Source organism: Pyxicephalus adspersus, chromosome 4 (genome assembly GCF_032062135.1).
Source record: "Pyxicephalus adspersus chromosome 4, UCB_Pads_2.0, whole genome shotgun sequence".
NCBI lineage: Eukaryota > Metazoa > Chordata > Amphibia > Anura > Pyxicephalidae > Pyxicephalus > Pyxicephalus adspersus.
The window spans coordinates 80,145,845-80,170,776 of record NC_092861.1 but is presented as its reverse complement, the minus strand read 5'-3'; the positions used below and the strand labels follow the sequence as shown (position 1 = coordinate 80,170,776).

Below are 24,932 nucleotides of genomic sequence, written 5' to 3'. Positions count from 1 at the left end.
AATATTCTTTTTTCAGTAATAGAGAGAGGAGTGGCATTGGCAGACCTTGCATGAATCTCAGGTTTTCTAACCTGGCCAATTTATTGTTCTCACAGATCATGGCATGACCTGGTTACATTGGGCATATAATGTGTAATGTATAGCGTATGTGCATTATTATTTATAAACAAGGGTCCTCTCCTCCTGTATCACTGTCTGTATTAGTCTGTCATTTGCAATCCCTATTTAATGTACAGCGGTGCGTAATATGTTGGCGCTATATAAATCCTGTTTAATAATAATAAACAGGATTTATATAGCGCCCACATATTACGCAGCGCTGTACATTAAATAGCATGCCCCAACATATAAAATCCATGCATTGCTGGGTCTCTTTATTGGCAGTACTGCCGGTCATGGGACATGGCCTTCATATGGTGCCAACATCCAGTTAGCAATTAACTAATTAGGACTGAACTTCCCAATCCTACAGAAGGAATGGCAGAGCACAGATAACAAGCCATGTCATACTGAATATTCATCAGTGAGGTGATTGCAGAACAAGGAATTCCAGTCATCTCCTGCATTGCTGATGGCGCCCTGACACGGCTCACACATCTCCCGGTGACCATAGGATGGTACAGACCGGGCTGTCGGTGACGTTACAGCACCATCACCCCAACCTGCACAGGAGGAGATAAAACGTACCGGAGCCAACTGCGGATTGATGGACTGCACCACCCTGTGGCAGGAGGGGTGGACATAGCACCGCATCAAAACCCTCCGCCTCGTTCTGCCTCCATTTCCATACTAGCAGCTCTAGCAGCTCCGCCATCTCGCCAGCCTGCCCGCCTGACACACCGCAGTGGGGTTTGTAAGGAGACAAGGAGCCGTGTAGCTGCCATTCCTTCGTCCTGCCTCCCTCTCTCACACACTGGTGACCTGTCCCCGCCCTCTCCCATCACAAGCTGCTGCCCCTGCTGCAGGGCAAGCGAGCGCCTCCGGCTCCCTTCTCTCGGTGTTTGTTGTCCTTGTGTCGTGCTCTAACCGTGACTGCACGGGCTGACATGGGCTGCCGCTCATAACCGGTCACACGTGACCACCCCCCCTGACCGGAGTGCAAACCCGAGCCGGAGAGAGGAGAAGAATGAGAGCGCAGTGAGCAGCTTTGCCTGCAGAGACTCCTCCATTCATCCCAGGCTGCCTGTATGTATCCACCTCCTATCACTGCTAAACCTCACCACCTTCCTCTATCTCTGTATCCTATCTTCCTCTTATAGTGGAGCCACCCCATTCCTTATTATAAGGCCTTCCTATTATTCCCTACATCTGTGTGTGATCCATCAAGATGCCCCACATTCCTGCATGCTTTGCCTCTTATCTCCATCTGACAGGGCAGAGATTTGCTGTTTGCTTCTTTATATTCCTTCTGCTTATACTTCCAATGGCAGGTTTTGGTTTGGGATTCTATGCATTTGATTTATCATATATATATATATTTATATATATATATTTTTTTTGTCATGGACCATCTCTTTTCTATTCAAGATATATGTGTAAAATATTTCTATATTTATAAAGCAAGTGAAATGTGAAGCTAGACAGGTAAATGCTTTGCGCTTTGGCTTAATGGGTCCATTGAGGATGATAAGGGAATGTAGCGGTGCTCATTTATGTTGTCTTCATATATTTTGACACGTAGTCATGTCATTTAGAAAAAATATTGGAAAATGCCTTCTAAGTACATCAGCGCTATATATTCTAATGCCATAAGCATTTGCCTGTTTTCCCAAAAACATGGTAGCTACGCTTATCATTTTTTTATGTTATTTCTGGCAAGAACCATGAATGAGTAGTGATCAGGATAAGAAAAATATCCTATATAACCACTGCTTTCTATATTATACAGTATGTATGGCACAAATAGTTTATTATTATTATAGGGATTATCGGTGTCACTAAATAGCCCCAAATCTTTGTGGCCTTACTGGTTCATGATTGTAATTTCTGAATGCAACTTTTGGCTGGGACGGTGACTGCGCTATATTAAAATGATATCAGTAAAATAGGGGGGCAATATTACTAGTGGTGTCCTGAGCTGGGAGACCTGTGTGCATTTTATAGCAATGGGCCATGATCACAGTGTACACATGTAGCAGCCATGACATGTACAGTAAATAGAAAGCTGCATTTCTCTGTGTGCGCAGGCAAGGTGTGTGCCCTGCATATAAATATCGCTGTGTCATAGACTGCTATCTGATTAAAGCAATCCGATCTCTGGTTCTCTCACCAACCCCCACCTGCCCATTCTTCCTGGAAGAGGAGGGGGGTGGCTTTCACTGGTATCCTGTCTCCTTGTGCATTGTTAGTGGATTCCACAGGATGCCGCTGGAAGATGGAAGACCCCTCTGATTATACCTGCTTGCTGCAGCAGAGGCCTACATTGTTCACAAATTGTACTTGTATCTGTCTGAGGGTATTCCTTCAAATAAAAACTGCTATGGACACTATCATATCTCACACTTGATCAGGATTTCAAATCCACACTCCAGTCTATAGTCTGAAGAAATGCTCTTTGTATTCCACCAATCCAGCATGTTTACTTAGTTCTATTTGAATATGTAAACTGCTGGTTGGATATTCCTTTTGGCTTACCTGTCGTATTTGAATTCTCTGAGAAGGCGTGACTCTGTCCTCTATTTACAGCAGGAAATACATTCTTTAATGAAAAAAGAGGGATTTGGGGAGAACTTGGTGTATGTGAATGTTGCCGTTTGCTGAGCTGGGTTTCAGATCATTTATCAGTCTTCGCCATGCAGAAAGCATTGATGTTGGAATATTATGCTTTCAGGTTTTCACAATGTATTGCACTGATATTTTATTTATTTTTATCTGTCTGTTGCTCTGTTAGGGAAAATATTAAATAGTTTCTGATGTAGTCTATAGTAAATATTTTCTATGTTGTGCATAGTGGAATGAGCTACATAAGTAAGCTGCTGTACATGATGATCAGAATGACATGCTGATACTTTGTGTGTATGTGTAATTAAAATAATTATAATCTTCACTGGGATTGCATGGCAAGGATCTCACCATAAGCACATCAAATGTTTTCGTCTTGTTAAGTCTATCATTTATATGTACCGTATTCCGCTGTATGTTCATATTGGTTAGTTATTGATGATGATTCTCAGTTTTAATTTTAGCTTGTTGTATATCTTTGCAAAAAAAAAAACCTTTTTATATCATATTCCTTTATTTGTTGACAGTTGGTAATGCAAAGTGAAGTCCATCTGCTTTCTGATAAATGTGGGACCTCACTATTTTTAGATTCCATATGTAAATTGATTTAGTTTCCCAGGTTGACGTTTTTCTCATCATCATCTTTTTCAATTTTCTTGTCTTTATCTTATTTGAATCAAACAGCAAGTGAAAGTGGCCTTTGCTGTTAAAGATTGATTTATTGTGAACTTACCTGTTGCACAAATACAATACGAGTATCTTCTGCACAAATAGCCCTCAGCCATGTGTACACTGAGGCTCGGCTGTCACCTTGCATATTCAGAAACATAATTGATCTCTGCTGCACCTGTTCATTGTAAGTCTTGGTTTACTGTCATTTTCTTTTTCCAGTTTTGTATTTTTTTTTTGTTATTTAACAAGCAGGATCTGAACAGATCTATCCATGGAACATTACAACCTGAAAGATCCCCTTCTGTAGCACCAGTGCTCAGGAGAATGTGTTGTGGCATATCATTGTGCCCATTCATTTTTCCTATATGTTCTCAGATCCAAGGAGGTCAGCTGCACACCAATAATCTCGTGATTGTTCCTGACAGTATGTTCTCAGGAGTTTCTATCGAGTGAACTGCAGATCTTGAAATATCTGTCTACCTGGAGAGTTGATACTATATTCAGTGAGGTTTGTTTAGATAAAATAGGCATACCTGTAGAGTCATTCTCTAATAAGCTTGTTCTTGGTGATACATGTCAGAGTGGGGAGGTTCAATATATAGGACTATTACAATTGTATTGTCTTTTTCTAGGCTGAGATCATTGGTGTTGCAGCTGCCTTGTTTGGATCAGGACATAAAATGTTTCCCAATGTTTACATAAGTGTTGCAAGTACATGTCATCTGTAACTAGTTTGACATACTTTGGAGATAGTAGTATGAACTCTCCAGGTAGATGGATATTTCAAGACCTTCAGGCCAGTCTCCCAAATCTAGTTTTCCAGTATCACTGATGCATATGTCTAAAAATAAGTTATTGTCTTCTATTTATTTTTCATGTCTCCACCTGTTTGTCTTTTGCTATTTGTGCTTTATGGCAGACAGTGATGATAGAATGGTTGGAACTGGTTTCTTTTTATCTAAATAACTAAACAGGTCATTGGTACAATAGACTTTTTTTCCCTGTAAGATTAGATAACTCATTCTAAGGTTTATACAATAAAACTACTTTCACCTTGAACCAAATAATCTTTGAAAATTCTGCAAGCAATGCATTTCTTATACATGAGAGGCTGGTCAGACATATTAATGAATGTAAAACACATTTAATGCATAACAAAACTTTAAAACCTTGGGGTCACTTCATCTTTCCTTTGAAAAAGAATGCAGCATAGGTAAATCACATCAAAATTCAACACAACACGTTTAAGATGTATGAAAGTTACATTATGAACGCACAAATATTTCAACACAGGTGTCATTCCATGCTACACTAAGCTTTGATGAACTTGCATTGTAGCTCTTTGAAGACTTAGGGGACTGAGCAGGGAATGAAATCAGATTATCAGTAAATTAATTTAGTTATTGTAATATTTCTGTGGGTGGCCCAAAGGGTATGTAAACCCAACCAACTTCACTTACTTGCTTCTTTTTTGTCCATAATATATATATACTATTAAAAAGGGAAGTAATCATGTGTTCCAAATCTCAACTGATCATGAAGCTTCCTATTGATTCAGTAGCATGTTTCTGTGTTGTAATATCACCCTTCACAGATAGCCTTTATGAGCTACAGAACTACAATAACATATGTTATGAAGATGAAGTGGAGCGAATATGTTTTGTAGTCCTAGAGTTATAAATTGCTCCTCTATAGATCTGGTCTGGTATATCACCATAGGGCAGTAAATGTGTTACTGGCAATATCCTAGGTTGGCAAAAAAGCTTCCCCATGGTAGGTCGTCATCAGAGATGTCTCTTGCCTTTTTCTAATTTCACTGGGAATTGTTAGCATTTCCATAACATCCTACAGCGTCCTGTACTCACTATTTGGTAAAATTCTTAGTGTGATAGCATTTTATCATTTTAAAGCATTTTGTGCTAAACCAAATAATCCTTTTTAGTTCCGTCACACCAGAGAACCTCCGTATGTTTAGTACATTTCGAAAAGTGCACACAAACTTGTTTCCCATCACAACTGTTGAAGGACTATATTGTGAATGTACAGCATGGCACCATCCACTCCCTTCAAACCACTTCATCTCACAATTGTGTAGATGATACATTAGACTCTCTATTGTGTGCAATTGTGCATGGGAGAAGAAAGAACTTACTTTGCATTCAGAATAACTTCCTTTGCTGGTTTATATTAACAACACCAATATATTTGAAATAAAACCTGTAATTTTGAAATTTTGACCTATTGATGACCTCTTTTTTCCTGTCTATTACTACCTGGTAGCCAAGTTCTGTCAAAACTGCAAACAGTAGTCTGTTTGATTCATCATCTAAGTAGAAACCTGTTCCTACACACTCATCTAAAATAAATGTTGAATCCGTTTGTAGCTATATATTACAAAATCTTCATGAATGAAGTGACAGTGTCATGTTTCATGCAGTACGAGCAATAAAGATCTATCATTTGGCATGGGTTATAGGTGTGTCTGAACTTGTGCTCTGAGCCTGTGATGCTTACTAGGAGTGGTCCTGTGAACTTTTTTATTTTTGCATTGTCTGTGTCACAAATGGTTTTCAGGCTTACCTGTCAAAACTTGTCTTAACAGTTTTTGTTTTTTTTTTTTTTTTTTATTATTTAAAGATCTGGAAGAAATTGGCTGTAAAGTGCTTGTGTTTTGTAATGTGTTTCAAGGAATGTATAATGTACTCTCTAGGAGCTGAGTTTTAAAACATGATCTTAGCAGATGACTTCTAATATAAAGACTGGAAGATAAATGGGCATACACCAAAAACCGTAAATGACCTTAAGAGTTCTTTGCTGTGTGAAGCAATCCTTTTAATGTATTTTTTTTTTCTTATAGAAGCAAAGAGGGGTACCACAGACCTCTACATATAAACAAGCGCATTAAACTTGGTCCTAACATATAGTATTAACACAATTTGTATAGATATAAAAAAAATTGTCTTCCCACGTTTTCTAATAAGACTATCCAAACCTCTAAACTAGAAGCTTCTGCTGTGTTTTGCTAACCCAATGAGCTTTGGGAATCCTCTCCCGTGCATTACATAATAAAGTAAAATGATGCCCAAACAATTATAGTTTTCTATGTGTACAAGGTAAAAATTACTATTTAATTGCTATTTCTTGCCCTGAATACTAAATCAGCAATCTGTATAGCTGGTTGTGTTTGGAGTAGGTATCAGTATGTGGTTTTGTTTTTCTGATCTAAAGCTATTTGTGTATGAGATCAGATGCAAAAAGACCCATACACTGATTGGGCTTTATGCTCGTCTGGAAGCTGGTTTAGTTGAATGATCAGCTCTGGTAGTAACTTCAAATTGCTGTCCCCTGGTTTCACTTATGTTTATACAAAACGCTGAAGGCATTCAGTGCTTGAGACAGTCTCCTGCCTTGCTTTTTAAAGTAGCATAAATCCGTGCCGCCTTTAGTAAGGGATTTGCAGTACTTTCATGTGTGTAAACCTGCACTGAACAGACTGGTTTGCCTACATTTGTAGCAAATACATTGGTATATATATATATTTAAATTATAATCTGTCCAATAATGTATCTCATGGTTTTTAATTGATAAATCTGTACCTTTTTAATACATTTTGTAACAATTTATAAATGGGTTACTATTATTTCTCCCCTGTATTTACAGAGCTGGATTTAACATTTGGCAAGGTAGCTATGTGCTTATATGAGGCAAACTGTCCGATTTTTCCTTTGTGTTTTTTTCTTTTATTCTTTTATCAGAACAAAAGATAACTCTGTAGATCAGTGTTTTTCAATCAGAGTTCTGTGAAACACAAGGGTTTCCTTGAGCAATGAAGTATTTGTGCCTCTGAGGTCAGTTTAAGTGACTCAAATGATCTTTTTGACAGTTTGTAAGGGTGACTTCCCACTGGTAAGCAATCTAAGAAGCATTCTTCCCACTGACCACCAGGCTAATATACTGTGAGCTCTGGATATGGTATTTAAAGCAGGGGTTTTCCGAGGACCTTATTTCAAGGGTTTCCCCCACGTTAAAAAGGTCAAGAAAGGCTGCCATAGTGAGTTAAAGGCCTGATTTATGAAAGCTCTCCAAGGCTGGAGAGGATACACTTTCATCAGTGAAGCTGGGGGATCCAGGAAACCTGGAATGGATCTGGTCCAGGATTCAAAACGTTTGTTAGCAAATAGAAAATGACTTTGAAAAAATCAATTCCAAGTTTGCTGGATCACCCAGCTTCACTGGTGAAAGTGTTTTGTCTCCAGTTTCAGAGAGCTTTATTAAATCAGGCCCATAGTAGGAAGTTACATTTACCAGGCCAGAGCCAAAAAATAGTAGTAATAAGTAAATATAGTATAAGTAAAAAAAACAGTAATTTTTTTGTGTTAAATAATCTTTGCTAAGGGTGTTGCTAAGGGCACCAAAAGTTGCATGACTACAGTACTGAAACCGAAGCCCTGTCTTTTTTAGTAACGTTAAAATGTGTTCTGTTTGACACAATGCATTCAGTGTTCTCCTCAACCATGATACAAAAAAATCGCTAATTTATATAGGAATAGTGGATGGAGCCACAATCCTTCTTTTATGCTCCAGTGACCAACTTTGTATTATATATTTTTATTTTATTGTTGTTTTAGGTTTATTTATTTAGTGATATTATTAACGCAACATCTTGCCATGGCAACACATTGGGGGACTGTGCTCTAAAACTCTCTTAAAAGTTAATCCGCAGAAGCAATGCTTACTTATTTAATAAGTGTAAAAAAGTTTAGCTACTCCTTTGAAACAGATTGCTTTCGAAGTATGATAATTGGACAAAACAAGCTGCTTTACCCAAAGATCACCTATGATAACAATTTGGTGAATGGCTCTTGCATTTGTTACTGGCCACCACCTGCACCATATCTGTAGGTGTTGTGGTTTTTCTTTTGCACATTTGACTTTGTCATAAACCATGATCCAGGAGCTTATGTCTGTGACAGCCTGGGATTGCAAAAAAGGGGTTGCACGTTTCTGGATGTCATTCAGTCCAGAAGTGGCTGTGTGTATACAGAGTTAAGCTGCGTACACACTTGCAATTTTTGTCGTTGGAAAGGATCTTTCACGATCCTTTCCAACGACAACGGTTGCAGATGCATGAACGCTGCTGTACATAAGCACCGTTCATGCTCTATGGAGAGGGGAGGGGGAGAGCGACGGAGCGGCACCCGCTCTCCCCTTCCCTTTCATTAGGATCGGCTGTCGTCCATCGTCCGTGGATCCGGCAGGTCGGTCGTCCGGACGATGGACGACACCGACTGTACACACGGAAGATTTTCGCCCGATAATTGGCCGATGCCGATTATCGGGCGATAAAAATCTGCCGTGTGTACGTAGCTTAAGAAGAACAGAGCAGGCTTTAATCATGCTGTGAATAACTGGGATGCTTGTGAAGTTTTGATGTTGATTTTTGGTTACGCCTTTTTTGTGTTCATAAGCTTAGTGATGGTTCCCTCAAGTTTTGCCACATGTGCAAGTATGGACCCTAAATCTTGTGCCTTAATCAGAACATAGGTATCCCTAGTGTTGTGGGAAATGTAAGGTTATGTAAAGCTGATAGTATAATAGGAAAACTAATGTGACGAGAGTTGAAGTACATGAAAGCCAAATTGTTTTCTTTCTTTACTAATTAGGTATGCTGAGCTGTTTTAATTCACAGGAATAGTATAGTAGGTATTTGTTTCTTAGTTTATTCACTCCCAGTCTTCAGGCTGTTCTGCATCATGACATTAATTCTAATGAGGAATATTAGAGATACACGTGTCATACAAATTACCTGTTGTGAAAGTGATAATTTACTATTAAGGGTTAAAACATGATGACACTTTTTTGCTGTTTATTATGTTTTTATTGATTTTGGAAAATGTTCTGCTACCTACTAGATTTTTTTAAAGATATTTTTCTTTAAATACGGATATTCTGACAGAAGTTTGCTTTATTAGTTTCTGTTAAAAAAACAAAACAGGAATCTGGCATTCCCACATGGGAATCAAATAACGCCATTTAAAAACATGGACCTGTAAGATTTTCATGAGAAAGTGTCCTGATTCCTTGTTTTATAAATAGAGCCCTATGTGTATTATTTCTAACCGAAATCCTGCCCACTCATTACTTACTTAGGATTTTTTGGAGCTGTTTAGGGTGTTGAGATAGGAACTTCCATGGTACCTCCTGCAGATCTACCGCCTTCTACTTAAAGTCCATCCTGCCTGCCCCAGGGCCTTCCAAGGAGGAACATGTTTTAATTTCTGCTGATTGCTTTATGCTGTACACAAGATTTAATAATTAATTTGCTGTGCTTTTGATTATTATGCTATTTTGTGATACCTAACAGCTTTATTTAGATCACATTAAAAATACCATTGTTTGAACTGATTCACATCACATTTTACCAAATCTGCCAGGTGTGAAGGTTGAAGGTGGAGTGCAGTGTCTGGGCCCATTCAATTAAATGCCACACCTGCTGATAATAGACATTTGCCCAGCTCATTGGTATCTACCCAACCTGCTGTTTGTCAGGCTTTGAAGCAACCTTGCAACTAGGTTCTCCACTAAACTCTTATTTTTTTTGCTGTTCCTATTCCCTTTAAACCCAGGACATTTTCATATATTTAGCTACGCTATTACTACTTACCTTTTGTTATTGACTTACAATTATATCCTATACATGCTGTTCTCATTGGTCAGTTTTTCCCCCTATACAACACATGATAAATCCTTTGGTAAAGAAATATACTTCCATCTCATCCTGTTTGTAATATCCAATTACCTAAAGCTTCATGTGTACCACAACAGTGCTGACACCATTATATCCTTAAGTTGTAAAAAAAATAAAAAAATAAAAATCTTTTCCCCAATTTCCACAGCAGCCCGCAGTTTTAACATCTGGCTCAAAACTGCAATGTTGTGGGCAATCATCGTATTAGGCATCTAGGGACATGTCCGGCATACTAGAAATTTTCCATGTTTGCAAATACGTGATAATGTAATAATCATATTTTGATTTATTGTATTGCTTGCTGAGTGGATAGAGTACTTATGTAGCAACTATGCATAAATAAGGCTATTTATCCTTGATGTCACCTATAAAGATTTCAGGCGCTCGATCACTTATATCTGAGATAGATGACCAGGCGCAGGCAGTCACCTATGAGAGATGGTCATAACTCATCTGCAGACCTAATGAACCGAATGGCAGATGTTTATGAATATATTTATATAGTGCTGACATATTCAGCAGCACTTCATAGAGTTTATAGTCATGTATGTGTGACCTTAAGGGTAGTAAATAATCACATTTACCTTTTTAATCTGCAGCTATCTAAAGAATAAAAAATACCTTCCTATTGCAACTGTATTATCGGTATCCTTCTTCCATGGTTGGCTTACTGCTTCTTCTAGATGTCTTCACGGGGCTTGAAGATAAATTGCAAACATCCTCTGACATTAAACATTTATTTCTTTCATATTCTAAGGGGGTGCAGCTATTCTTACAGTAATGAAACTGTTGCTGTAATTTAGTGAAAGCTGACCCTCCCATTTAGTAAACCTATGTCATTATTTACAGAGTGGTTGCTGTTAAACATCTGCAGTATACCCTTGTACTGTATATAGTTTACCTGGAGAGGATAGGCCTGCTTTAACAAACTTTACTTTCACTTTAATCTTCTGACTAACTCCTTTTCATGTGCCTGTGGAAAATACAAGCAATCCACTATTGTTTCTGACATTGTAGCTGAACATTTCTAGCTAGATTTAGAACATTGTAACCTCTCATCTATATATTCTGAACAAAGCAGCAAAGTATGAAGAACAACAAGGCTTTATTAGATTTACTAATCCCATAGGCAAATCAGCTGTTCATTTTCATGGGTGGAATTTGTGAAAACTAATTATTTTTATAACTATAAATGTTTTTTTTTTTTGTTTGTTTTTTTGTTTTGTTTTTTTTACACTTACAATTTGTAATAAAAAAAATTAAATGGCAAATGGACATTCCTGCAAAATAACAGCCTGTGCAGCTCCTTTGACAAGAAATCTTATGTCAGTGCTTCTTGTGCTTCCTTTTTACCCTGCCATGTTCTGTAATCATATCGGGGTCAGCAGGAGGAACCAGTGAGGGATTTACACTCCTAGAAATGTTAGGTACCCAGCACACAAGGATGGGTGATTTGGCATGAATGAAGGAGCATTTTTCCATCTCTCTGTTTTGCAAGCATTTCTTGTTTCCAATTAATATGTTACAAGCAGGGTCTTTTTTTTATGGTAAGGTGGATATAAAAAGTTTGATGGCTTTTTTTCTTAATGCCCACCCCAGTTTTGTGCTCCGGCAAATCATTATCCCAGCAAGGTTTTATTAGTTCTTGTGCTTTATGATCCTGTTTGTTTTAGTGTGTTCTCTACTCTAACTCAGAGCCTTCCAAAAACAGGTGTATTTATTTTGAGATCATGTGACTTTCATTGCACACAAGTGTATTCCTTTCAGCTGATTATGTGACTTCTGAATGCAGTAGATCTCAGTGTAGATTATGAAGATGAAATCTTATGTCAGTGTTCTCACTCTGGGTTCCACCAGGGGTTGCTAGGGGTTCTTTGAGCAATGAAAAAGTTTGTGCCTCTCAGGTCAGTTTTGGTGACCCTAATGATAGTTTTGGCTATATGTAAGGATGACATTCTTCCACGTGCCAGCAATGTAAGAGGCATTCTTTCTACTGATGACCTCCCAATATACTGTAAGTTATAAGTTGTGGATATAGTAATTATAGAGAGGGTTCCCTTAAAGCAGAGGTGTCAAAACTTTTTGAAAAGAGGACCAGATTTGGTGATGTGAAAATGTGTGGGGGCCAACAGTTCAGCACTACTCAGGGTTAGTGTTGGTGTGGTCTGCGTGGGTCCCGCACAGCACACGCCCACCAGAACCATTGAAAGAATGAATCGAATGGTTTTATTTTTTTTATTTCAGTTTAAAGTATACCTAAGCCCCGAGAAAAAAAAAACTGTTCTTTTTGGTGTCTTGTTATATACCATTTGAGATAAAACCTTCCTGTACTTTTCTTATGCCGACTATTTTCAGTTTTACTGTTCTTAATTACCTCTGTGGACTTCATGTCTGAGAATAGGAGAGAAGTCAGATTCCCTGGCCATAACTTGTCCAGTATTGTTATCCCAGGACTGTAAATGTGTTATCAGGTAAAAATAAACTTGGGAAAAAAACAGCAATAAAGCCACTATAGGCTTTAATATATTCATTTTATTTTGAGTACAGATATGCTTCAACTCCATGTCACTGATGCCTATAGATTGCACAGAAAAAAAGAAAGAGCTTAGCTCTGTCCCAGTTAGGTCTTATCTATTTTCTTTTATGATGCTTCAAAGTTCTTGCTGTGAATGACTTTGCATTTCCCTGTACTGCATTTGCACATAGTGTTCCATAGCGATAGGCTTTGTCAAATGCAAATGATGTTTCTCTCTAAAGGTTTTCTCCATCTTGTTTGAAGTCTGTCCACCTCCGTTGTTTTTGCAGTTCTAACTCTCTATAGCAGGGGTGTCGAACTCAAATACACAGGAAATTAGGGAGGGCCGAAATTAAAAACTTAGACCAAGTGGGCCAATCTAGAAATTTATTGAAAAAAATCAGTAAGTTTTCTACTTCATTCATAACTAACAAAAACGAACCCCTCTACACACACTTTAGGGTTGAAAAGACTAATTTCTATCTATGCAGGCTGTGTGTTCATCCTCTCACATCACAAGTTTGTCTGACACTAAATATGGATTGAAACAAACACAATGCCCCTGGTAGTCCGGCACCATGTGATCATTGCCTAGGCTTTGCGTCACATGATGTGTGTACAGGAATAATGTCTATGTATTGCATGTATTGAAAATGATGATGTGAGGTAGTAACAGAGATTCACGTGGATCCTGCCATGTGTAACAAAATAAATGGAGATTCTCTGTGTATGTTCCAGCACACTATAATAGATCCTCAGCCTAATACTGACTGAAGGTCCTCCCAACTATGTACTGCAATCATAGGAATACAGTTGGGACAATTTAACCCATTGTCTTCTTGCTGCTGGAACTGCGTGATATAGAAGATCCTAATTAACCGCTGTGCTGCTTTTATCATTTGCATGCAGAACTACAGTAACAATGTATTACTGTAGGCGCCTGTGATGTGTGAGAGGGGGTGGGGAGGGGCAGAGATATCTCACCTCCTGTTACATATACTCGAGTAATGCCCAGACTACAATTCCCGGCATTACTTGCGTCTATAGAACAGAACAACAATGCGGGGCCACGCATAGGCCGCTGGTCTTTAGACGGGAGAGATGCTAGGAATTGTAGCTGCAATACCTAGTAGCGGGCAGGCCAGATGTAATTTATTTTCGGAATTCTTTGGGGGGCTAAAAAAAAAAGGACCTTGCCGTCCAGAGTTTGACACCCCTGCTCTATAGCAAGCACTTTTCTCAAAGCAGTTTGTGCTGCCATTACTTGATGACTAAAAAGAAAGACCAACGTTCATGTAAACAAGTAAATGTGGCTGAATGGTATTCTATGAGCAGTTATGTTATCGTATTATATTATGTTGCAAGTGGGGTTGATATATATGATATGGTGATATGCTAACAAGGTCAATATTAGGTATGGTGGCTGTTCATCTGCTAGGATATCTAAGTAAAAATAGAATTGTGACGTTCCAAAAAGATAAATGAATGTTTGCTTGTAGATACTTGGCCATGTATGGCTAACCTAGAAAAGGGTAATGAACTGCTCATTCAGTAAGGCAGTGCAAAGTGTCTTGATGTGCAAAGTCCAATAACCTGAATGTTGTGCATATGTACAGACACCTGCGTTCGCTAGAAATTTTAGTCATTTTAGTGGTTCATCTCCATTTAAGGCCTTGAACAAGGTGAAAACGGTTTTGGTTGCATATAGCAGTGTTTCTGAGCTAATTAGTGTCAATGCATTCTTTGATGTGTTATGAAATAACAAACATGGTATCAAAATATACAATTACATGCAGTACATAAAGGGCAGGTTTTATCATACAGCTGAACTAGAGATACAATTTGAAAAAGTTGTTTACTAAGTGGGATCACTACACAGACATTACATTTCAAGCGACAGGTATAATTCTGCTGCTAGATAGAAATCTATTGCCGAGTCATGCGTGTTCAGATGATTACAGTAATTTGTCAGAAAAGTTTCTTAGCCTTTCCACAGAGACTGCAAACTTCTGTCACCTTGACCTATAAATAATGGTTGTGGGGTTGTGCTGTGAAATACTCATTCATTCTGCTTTTATGTCTCTGTAGATTAAAATGATTTATCCAGCTCTGACAGTTGTACATTCATCAAAGTAGTATTACCAGATGTATGCCAGCCCTTCCAACCAAAGAACTTTGCAGCATTTTTCTTATTCTGATTTTTTAATATTTGGTCTAAACTGAACTGTAAAAAGAATTAGGTGGGTTTTTGTAGAAAATTGTAGTATTACTATTGAAAGGGTGTATTATCAAGGCATGCACCTTATTAGGTGCATACCTAAAATAAATTCCTGTTAAAGTGTGTAAGTTTAGGTATTAATATGTCAGGTCTGGATCAACATCATCAGTTTGAACCACACAGCAGCTTGCATATCTCTGGAGGCCAGCAACAAGATCCTCACAATGAAGTTTTTAGCTTTACTAACCTGCAGCCATCAAGTCATGCTCCATTTTTTTTATCCTTTTAATCTTACATTAAAGTGATTTGCAGCAGGAAATGTCAGCCTACTCTCTGTAACAATTTGAGTAAGACTCCATTATTGTTGGTCAAAGCTGAGATTTCCAGCAGGATAGTTTATTCAGCCAGCATAATTCTCTAACGATAACGCCAGTTTTGAATACACTGCCCCACAAAATTGTAAATCAAATTTTTCCCTAGGCCAAACTAAACTAGAAAATTGATAAAACCAACATACTGTATAACAAACATGACTATTGTTTTTGATAATTTTGTGCTACATTTTTAAATCTTTTTTAATCCAAGTTTTCCATTAGGTCATCTACAGTGGGCGCCAGGTCAGGTCTAAAATGATCTGTCCAGAACAATTTACCCTACCGAATACAGACCACTAAATTTATTTCAAACTTTGTCTTTAAATTCCTTTTAGGACATCAATACAAACTGCAAGTGTTAAATCACAAATATTCATCAATGAATTGGCTTAATTCATAAATACAAAGATTACTTAGAAAGTCCATAGTCATGTCACTAGATTGTGAGCCCCTATGAGGCACAGCTAATGTCCCTGCCATAGTCATGTCATTAACACAATCTAAGGGGGGAGGGAGTCAATTAACCTAACTGCTTGTATTCGCAATGTGGGAGGAAACGGGAGTACCCGAAGGAAACCCACACAAACATGGGCAGAACCTGCAAACTCCATGCAGCTGGTGTCCTGGCCGAGATCGGAACCTGGAACCCAGCACTGCAAAGGCCAGAGCACTAACCTCTGAGCCACTGTGCATCATACTAAATTAAAAGAGAAACGCATTACAAACTTTATTTCAAATACAGTTGACAATCAAAAATCCGGCAACCTCGGATCTGAGGTGCGCCGAATTTTCAAAAATTCCGGATTTTTTTTTTTTTATACTTACCGCCACACACAGGCCAGCCTTCCTCTTGCAGCATCTGCGGACATCTGGCACGTCTGAGCGTGAATTTAGTTTAGCAAGCAAGACCTAACAGCTGTTTCTGCAGAACACCGCCATGAAAACATAAGTGGACAAACAGTGCACTGCAGTCCCTGTATTGAAAATGCGATCTGAAATTCATGCCGGGAAACTTAAGGATCCGGATTATTGATGGCCGGATTTTCGATTGTCAACTGTATTAAAATTTCTTAAAAACCATAAGAGAAAGGGAACAAAATGTCTCAATTTGCATTTAACTTTTTTCACAGATATATCTGCTTCTTCAGGAATTTCAATTGAGACCTAAAACATTTAGTACATAATTATAGTATCAGATACAAATATGGTACAAATTGAAAATACCTATTATTGTTTTAGTAACATTACTTACAATTCTGCAAGTAGACATCCAATTACAATTAGACAGCCTTCACAAAACACTATGGAAATGGTAACAAATACAGGACAGGCATACCGCTCTACCACTTATTTTTCCCCACTGCAGGTAACGCAACACCGCCTAGTCTAGGCTATGATTGTTTAAGGAAGACATGTTACTGATAAGGCCATCTCTGTTCTTCTCCTACTAAAGAACTGTGTAATGCAGTAAAACCTGATTGGCTACCAGTGCTGCTCACTTCCTCTCCCAGCCTAAATATTGATGTCTAGGAAATTACATGAGAGTAGTACAAAGGTTCAATGAGGTAGTAATATAAATATTTTGAAATACAAATATAATTAAAATTAATTACAACACTATTTTTTTGTTGCTTTTATGTTTATTTCCATTATTAATGATTTGACAATGTGATGTTCCAGAGCCATTGTACATTCATATCAAAACCAATTGAAGCCCAAAGCATTATTTAATTTCTTTCGCTGCAACATCACACAAGGTCCCTGAAATCTAGCAGATATAGAGGAACTGTAGATTTAAACCTTACATCTGTAAACAGCCATAATCCTGGAATATCCTCAGTTCCTATCCTTTACTAGTAAAGAGCTGACATCAAAGAAAATTTGATCTGTTGCCTAGCAGCTGAAGTCAAGTATGGAAATATAGCGTTTGATGCATGAAACAAAGTAGGATGGGTGAACGTTTGTGTACTGTTCTATGTAGAATGTAAACGCCTGATTTTATCTGCAGTTCTCTGTAAAAGTCGATTTTCAGTGGACCTTTAGATGGTTCACTAAATTAAGGTCTGTGAACATTCTAAATTTTTGTGTCTCGGGTGAAAATGTAGTATTGGTACAGGTTCCCTCTGACGTTATTGCAGAGGTAATTCGTAATCCATGGTGTTGGATTGGTAGGGACCTCTATTTTACTATTTGATAACCATACAGAAGAACAGACTGCTCAGCAGAGAGGGGAACATCATGTCTGTACAGTGAGTGTTTTTAAACTATCACATGAAATAACCCTGAACAGTCATTTTGTTCAACACTAATAGTGTAGTAAGCATTGTAATATTTGCAAGTGCATGAATCTTTATTGTAAGAAGACTGCATGTAAGCAATGAACCTTAAAGACTCTTGATAATGAATCTTCATTTCATTCATTCATGAATTTTCCTTTTTTTTAAAAACTGTGCTTGCTTGTCATTTTCCCTTTGTACTAGGCTGTTAATTTTTCAACACGATAAAAGGAGGATATGTTTCAGATGTGCAATGCCCTAAGCAATGTTAAAATTATATTACTAAATACTTAAAAACTATGTTTAGCCAGGCTTTGGCCATTTTACATTCTAACTTTTCTTTTAATTCCATGCAAGTCCTCAGATACAGACAGCCCTTGTGCTTTAATAAAAAAATGTAGCCTCCTTTGCTTGTCTTGTCTGGGATGATCATACTGTAGTGTAATATAACACATGTATTGTATATTGTGTTGTCAGGCTCACATGTTTGCACACTAGAGCTCTGTCTTATTGGAAGTGCTCCTGACATGATGTATTATTTAATTAGCATCAAGTTTCCGCTGGACAAAGCAGCAGACAGTGTAAATCTCAAAGGAAAGAAAGTACTGCTTGTTGGACTTCCCTTGCACTGCAGTGTCTGAGAAAGGAAGTCTTATCAATTTAGAAGGTGGCTTGCATATCAATTTACAAAGAAAGAAATAAAATGTCAATGTTTTAACTGTAAACCCTATAGCGACAGTGTGTTTGGTTTTTAAATTCTTTCATATGTTAGGAAAGTCAAAAATATTTTTAAAATGATGCTAGAAAGGATTCTCTGGAATTTTTACAGCTGTTTGCAAATATATATTCCCCCACCTTGGCACATAAGTGATTATTCAGCTTAAGCTTTTCAATTAAACTTCCAGTGACATCTCCTGAAGTGCATGAATTTTGGTGATCTCTCTATATTGCTTATGAAAGGGAAATGTAATGCAACTTACACTTTGGGAATTCTCTGTATTATTTTATGCAATATTCTCTGTAATATAGGAATGATTTAATCTAGCAGGTTTTATTGGTTAGTCAAGTTATATTGCCTTACACAGCCAAGCCTGAAATATCTTTTTGTCTAGCTCTAAAAGACAAGTATCATATCAAACTCTTGCCATGTTACATTAGACTGATAAAAGACTGGATTGATCATCTGATGATGCCAAAAATTCACATTTCTCGAGCTTCAAAAACACCAGATAATGGGCCTTCTTTAGATGTCATACTTAAAGAATCCAAAATGTAAAGTACAATTCTCTGTAATGTAAATTTAGTTTTTAATTTAAAGTAGAACCAAAACCTGTATGCACATTCATGCTCCTTTTGATAGTTCAAGCAATAACCATTCATCATAAAAACACTCATTCAGTTTATGAATGATGATTCTGTCTCTTGGAGTCCTTGGCTTCTTGTAGAGGGCTTGCAATGAAGAAAAAAAAACACAGAAGCGTTGTTGGCCTTTCAGTGCGACTCTCTGTATTCGGGTGGCAACATAATTTTGCTTGCTCCAGCATTCTAGGAGAATTGGATTATACTGCCTTCTTGGTAGCGGTCTCCAGACTCCTGCTGAAGAGAGAACGGGTACAGTGCAAGGTATTGGTGATCATGTGACTGCTTCAAAAATCTTTTGAGGATAACTATATGAAGGTTATTTTTGTAAAATGCTATGGCTTTTTCGAATAGGCTCTTCATGTTGCACCAAACATAGATTAATGTTTTGCCATCCGCTTTAAGATGTTTTTGCTCTGTATAATAATATTCTGCCTTTTCATTTTATTTTTTATAGGTGAGAGGGTATTTCATATCATCCAAGGATGCCGCTTGTTAAAAGAAACATCGATCCCAGGCATCTGTGCCACACTGCCCTACCAAGGGGGATCAAGAATGAACTGGAATGTGTAACAAATATCTCTTTAGCAAATATTATTCGACAACTCAGTAGTTTAAGTAAGTATGTTCCCTTTTCCTTAAAATACTTCAGCAGTTTTCTGTGTAGTGTATTTACAGGACCCACAAGCTTTGGTTTTTTCTTTGGTAAAGTTGTGGATTTAGCGGGGAAGATTTATAATTTCTATCCAGTCTTTATTGCTTTATATATACCAACTGGGGAGATTTTTTCACGTCCTGTCCCTTTGTGTTACAGTAGTCCCTGGGAGACTCATGGACAGAAATTACACATCTTCAGACATTCTACTACTTCTCACTCTACTTGAAATGTGTATTGCTGTTTATTCCAAATATGGCAGTAAACACGCAACAAAATTCCCGACCCTTCTTTGCTGAGACTTTGGCTTTACCTGCTGTGAAATAAATATAGATTCCCATTGTCGATCTTCTAAAAAACTGGTCCCCTGGTTTCCATATTGGTATTTAGGTTATAGCACAAGTCACTGACCTGAAACAAGGGTGGCTACAAGAGTTTCTAAATTATGTTTAGCACTAATTTGTTGCATGCTAGAAATTGATACATTTGATACACTTTGAAGTGTTTACATAGCCAACATTTTTAGGAAACTGCTATTTTTTCTTATTTCCTATTGGGGAGACATGTCTTAATTTTCTGAGAGGACAAAGAATATTATTAATAATATTTAACAAACAGGATTTATATAGCGTCAACATATTACGCAGTGCTGTACATTAAATAGCAGTTGAAGATGAGTACAGACAGATGGATACAGACACTGATACAGGAGGAGAGGACCCTGCCCCGAAGAGCTTACATTCTAGTAGGTGGGGGAATTTACACACAATAGGATCGGAGATATGTAGTGGTGGGAAGTAGTGTTGGTTTCAAAACACAGAAGAAGATGGGTAGGTAAGTTTGAAAAAAATGGGTTTTGAGTTCTCATTTACATGAGCAGAAAGTGGGAGCAAGCGGAAAAGGACGAGGAAGACCATTCCAGAGAGTTGGGGCAGTTCTAGAGAAGTCTTGTATCTGTGGGTGTGATGAGGTTATGAGTGAGGAAGACATTAGTAGGTCATTGGAGGAGCGGAGATAGTGGCTGGGGGAGTGTTTATTTACCAGGTCAGAAATGTAAGTGGGACGAGAACTGTGTAGGGATTTGAGGGCAAAGCACAGGACCTTTGATCTAAGGTGAAATGGAAGCCAATGTTGCAATCTGCGAAAGAGGAGAGGTGGAAAGGATGGATGAGTTTGGCTGCAGCATTCATAATAGATTGTAGAGGGGAGAGTTGGGTTAGTGGAATACCAGAGAGGAGGAGGTTACAGTAGTCCAGAGGAGAGATGAGAAGAGCATGTACAAGGAGTTTGGTGGTGTCTCGGGACAGGTTGGGGCATTTTTTGGAGATGTTGTGTAGATGAAAGTGACAGGACCTGGAAATGTTCTGAATATGGGGGGTAAATGAGAGGGCAGAGTCAAAGGTGACACCAAGACAACGTGCCTGAGGGGAGAGACGAATAACAGTGTTGTTAACAGTTGAAAATATGTCAGGGGAGATTTGGAATTTGAGGGGGGATGATGAGGAGTTCTGTTTTATCTAGGTTGAGTTTCAAAAATCTGTCAGACATCCATGATTATATGGCCGAAGGGCAATGTGTGAGACCTTATCCAGGACTGAAGGAGACAGGTCAGGGGTGGACAGATAGATTTGAGTGTCAACAGCATACAGATGGTACTGTTAGGCCAAAGGAGGATATAAGACTACAGAGAGAGGAGGTGTACAGAGAAAAGAGAACTGGTCCAAGGACTGACCCTTGGGGAACACCAACAGAGACCAGAGGGGGCGAGGAGGAATTACCATTGAAAGAAACTTGAAAGGAGCGGTCAGACAGATAGAAGCAAACCAAGAGAGAGCATTGTCACTGATACCAATGGAGCACATGATTTGTATTAGAAGGGGCTGATGAACTGTCAGAAGCAGAGGAAAGATCAAGGAGAAGGAGCATGGAAAAGTTGCCTGGAGACTTAGCTCTGATGAGGTCATTGGCCACTTTAGTAAGGGCTGTTTAAGTGGAATGGGCAGCTCTAAAACCAGACTGTAGGGGGTCAAGGAGAGAGTTGGTGCTTAGGTAATTGGTGAGTCTTTTGTAGACAAGGCGTTCAAGAAGTTTGGAGACATATGGGAGAAGGGAGATAGGATGGTAGTTAGAGGGTAGGGAAAGGTCCAGTGATGGTTTTTTTATGATAGGGAGAATTATGGCATGTTTGAAAGCGGCGCGGTACTTACCAGTAGAAAGGGAGAGGTTGAATAGTTCGGGTTAGGGCAGGGGCCAGGGTGGAGGAATGGGCACAGAGTAGATCAGAGGGAATTGGGTTAAGTAGAAAGGTAGAAGATGGAGATGATGAGAGAAGAGAAGAGACTTCGTCCACAGTAACAGGGCTGAGGGAGGCCAGTGATGATTTACAGGTGAAAGGGGTGGGTTTGGTTGTAGTGGCTCCGGTGAGCAGAGACATCATGTCTCATTTTGTCTATTTTATCTCTAAGGTAGGTGGCTATCTCTTGGGCAGGGAAGGTTGCTGTGTGGGGAGCAGGTGTGGGGTTTAGGAAGGAGTCAATTGTTGAGAGGAGGCTGCGTGGGTTGGAAGCTTGAGAGGAAATGACTGCGGAGAAATAATTTTGCTTGGTGACGGTGAGCTCAATGTTAAAGCTTTGTAGCTTGGCCTTGTAGTCCATGAAGTCCGCGCTCAGGCCAGATTTTCTCCACTTGCGCTTAGCGGCACAAACAGTCTTTTGTAGCTGTTTGGTGTGATTGTTGTGCCAGGAGGGTGAGGTTGCAGAGTTTTGCAAATACTAGGTCTAAAGTGTGTCCGGCTATGTGTGTGGGGCCATTGATGTTCTGTGTGCAAATGAAGAGGTAATGGAGAGCAGTTTGGCAGAGGAGAGAAGATTGGGCTCATCCACTGCAACATCAAAGTCATCAAGGATGAGGGTGGGCAGGTCATGAGAAACAATGTGTGGGAGCCAGGAGGCAAAGTTATCCAAAAATTGTGAGACTGGGCCAGGGGGGCGGTAGACAACATCAGCAATGAGGGGTACGGGGCTAAAGAGACGGACAGAGTGGACTTCAAATGAGGTGAAAATGAGAGAGGGTGGGGTAGGAAGGACTCTGTATGTTCAGTTAGGTGAGAGGAGAGCCACACCACCCCCTACTTTGTTGCCAGATCTAAGGGTATGTGTAAAGTGCAGGCTTCCATAGGAGAGAGCAGAGGCAGAGTCAGAGGAGGAAAGCCAAGTTTCAGTGAGAGCCAGAAAGTTCAGAGATTTAGAAAGGAGAAGGTTGTGTATGGAGGTTAATTTATTGCCAACAGATCTAGCATTACATAAACTGCCAGAGAGAGGGGGTAAGAACTTATGGGTAGGGTGAATGGGGATGAGGGTAGGAGAAGGGAGTGTCTTGCTGGGAGTATTATGGAAGGGGGGGCTTTGTGGGGGACTAGGGTTGGGTGAGATGTCACCAGAAAGTATCAGTAGAGAAAAAAGTTGCAGGAGCACAGAGAAATCAGGAGAGTGAAGTAGCAGAGAGACAATGAATTATCAGACTCAGGAGGACAGGGAGTAGTGCCAACAAAGAGAGAGCAGGGTAAGTAATACGGTTTTACAGATAATTTGCGAACCATTTGCATACATTAAACAGTGTGGCAAACTGAAGTCCAAGAGAAGCAGTCCAGTAATATGGGTTGAAGTGTGGCTTGTAAACTTGCTGAGTTCCAGGAGTGGGACATGATGATTCAGACAGAGATGATTTGATGAAATACCAGTTCAAAATGGCAGCAGCAGAGGATGTGTTGAAGTCCAGGTGGATAAATCAGTCCAAAGGCAGGAGATTCGAGTGGCAGAGTAAAATAGCATGTCCAAGTCTGTTCCAATTCCTGGTTCTATTCCCTGGATTAATTCCCATTGCACTTATCATTTTGGACCAGGGTCCCAACATGACCTTCCCTATTAAATAGAAGTGCTTTGGGCCCTGATTATGGATCGTACCATATACAATCAGATGGATGACGTTTGGCATAAAGTATGTCGGCAAAGGGCAAATCCTCAATTATGTGGAGAATGAAAAATAAATATACATAAAATGATCGATTAAATCTACAAGCACTTCTTCAGAAAATTTATTTTTTTATTTTGAATTTTTAAAATAACAGTTTGAACATTTTGGAGGTTGGATGAAGGATTGTACAACACCTAAGTAGTTCATTAGTACATTTTATAGGGGTCAAAGCAGTGCTCAACACAGAAATATTTTCAAGCCGGGTGGCAAGAAATTGTAGGCGGGTGGCAGCCCTGGTATTGTGACCCAACTCATTGATAACCAACTAAAAACAGCCGGGTGGTTGCTGAAAAGTGCCAGGTGGTGCGCCCAGCTAAAAGGGGCTGGGGAGAACACTGGGTCAAAGGACTAGAACAAACAAGAGGGACCTTGGAGGAGGGAAAAGGGACAAAGGAATTTAGTTTTGAAAGCAGGACAGTTGAGTTTTATTGCTTTCTTTGTCTCCAATGGGAACATTCACTCTTTGTTCAGGTGACCATTGTGTACAAAAATTTATAAGAATTCCCATATTATTATTATTGTCACTGTGTTGAATCGAAGTACAAACCTTCAAATGGGGTTCCTGATTTTGTGATGATTGCCTGAGATCCTAGCTCAGCTGATTTCACTGGAACAGGTGTCCTGCTGGAAGATTTTCACTGTTTCTGTGCAACCATGAAATGTTGTTTTACTTACCACTTTTCTCTAATTACAATAGTCACGAAAACAGGAGAGTTTGAACTTCCCCCAGCAAAGATAGCAATAAAAACCTTACATGGGTTCTAAACCACTTTTGCTCTACAAAAGAGAAATCGTTATTTTGCCTATAGTCACACTTTAGGTTGTTACCAGTTAAAAAAGATGTTTGTAAATCATGACTTGTTGGTTTTCACTGACAACAGACATAAGAGAACACAGTGTATTTTGGCAGTTCTTTAAACCCAAACAGGAACGCTTTGGTCCTTTGGTCACACAAGCGATCCTGATTAGGCAACGGGAGAAGGGAGGGGTAGCGCAGTGCACACATTGACAGTCCCAGCAATGCTTTTTCTCAGGGAAAACAATAGCAGTAATCTAAGACAAGCCTTTCAAACCTGTTCTGGAATTGCTGATTTAGGGAACTGTTATCTTTGCGATCTATGAAATCCTTTGGTAACACAGCATGAGCAGGAATATAATTCCAATAAAACTGCCCTAGTAATGGCTGCAGAAATGGAGTTCGTCTTGTGTATTGCCTGTGCATGTAAAATGTACTTTTTATTCATCAGTGACAAATAACTCCAAATAAAAATAAATGGCCCTTCCAGTTTGACTTTGTGATTTATGAATCATCAAAAGATTTTACCTGATATCTGTAGCTCTAGTGTATCAAAAATAAAAAAA

General features: G+C 38.9%; 1 protein-coding gene across 1 annotated transcript in view; it reads left to right on the top strand.

The window, feature by feature from the left end:
• Window positions 1–468: 468 nt before the first annotated feature.
• WASF1 (WASP family member 1) overlaps window positions 469–24,932 on the top strand; it is a 43,815-nt gene continuing 19,351 nt past the window's right edge. The window contains exons 1-2 of the mRNA XM_072408759.1: window positions 469–1,185; window positions 19,341–19,501. Of these exons, the coding sequence (XP_072264860.1) occupies window positions 19,369–19,501 (133 nt within the window). The 5' untranslated portion in view covers window positions 469–1,185; window positions 19,341–19,368. The remainder of the gene's footprint in view (window positions 1,186–19,340; window positions 19,502–24,932) is intronic.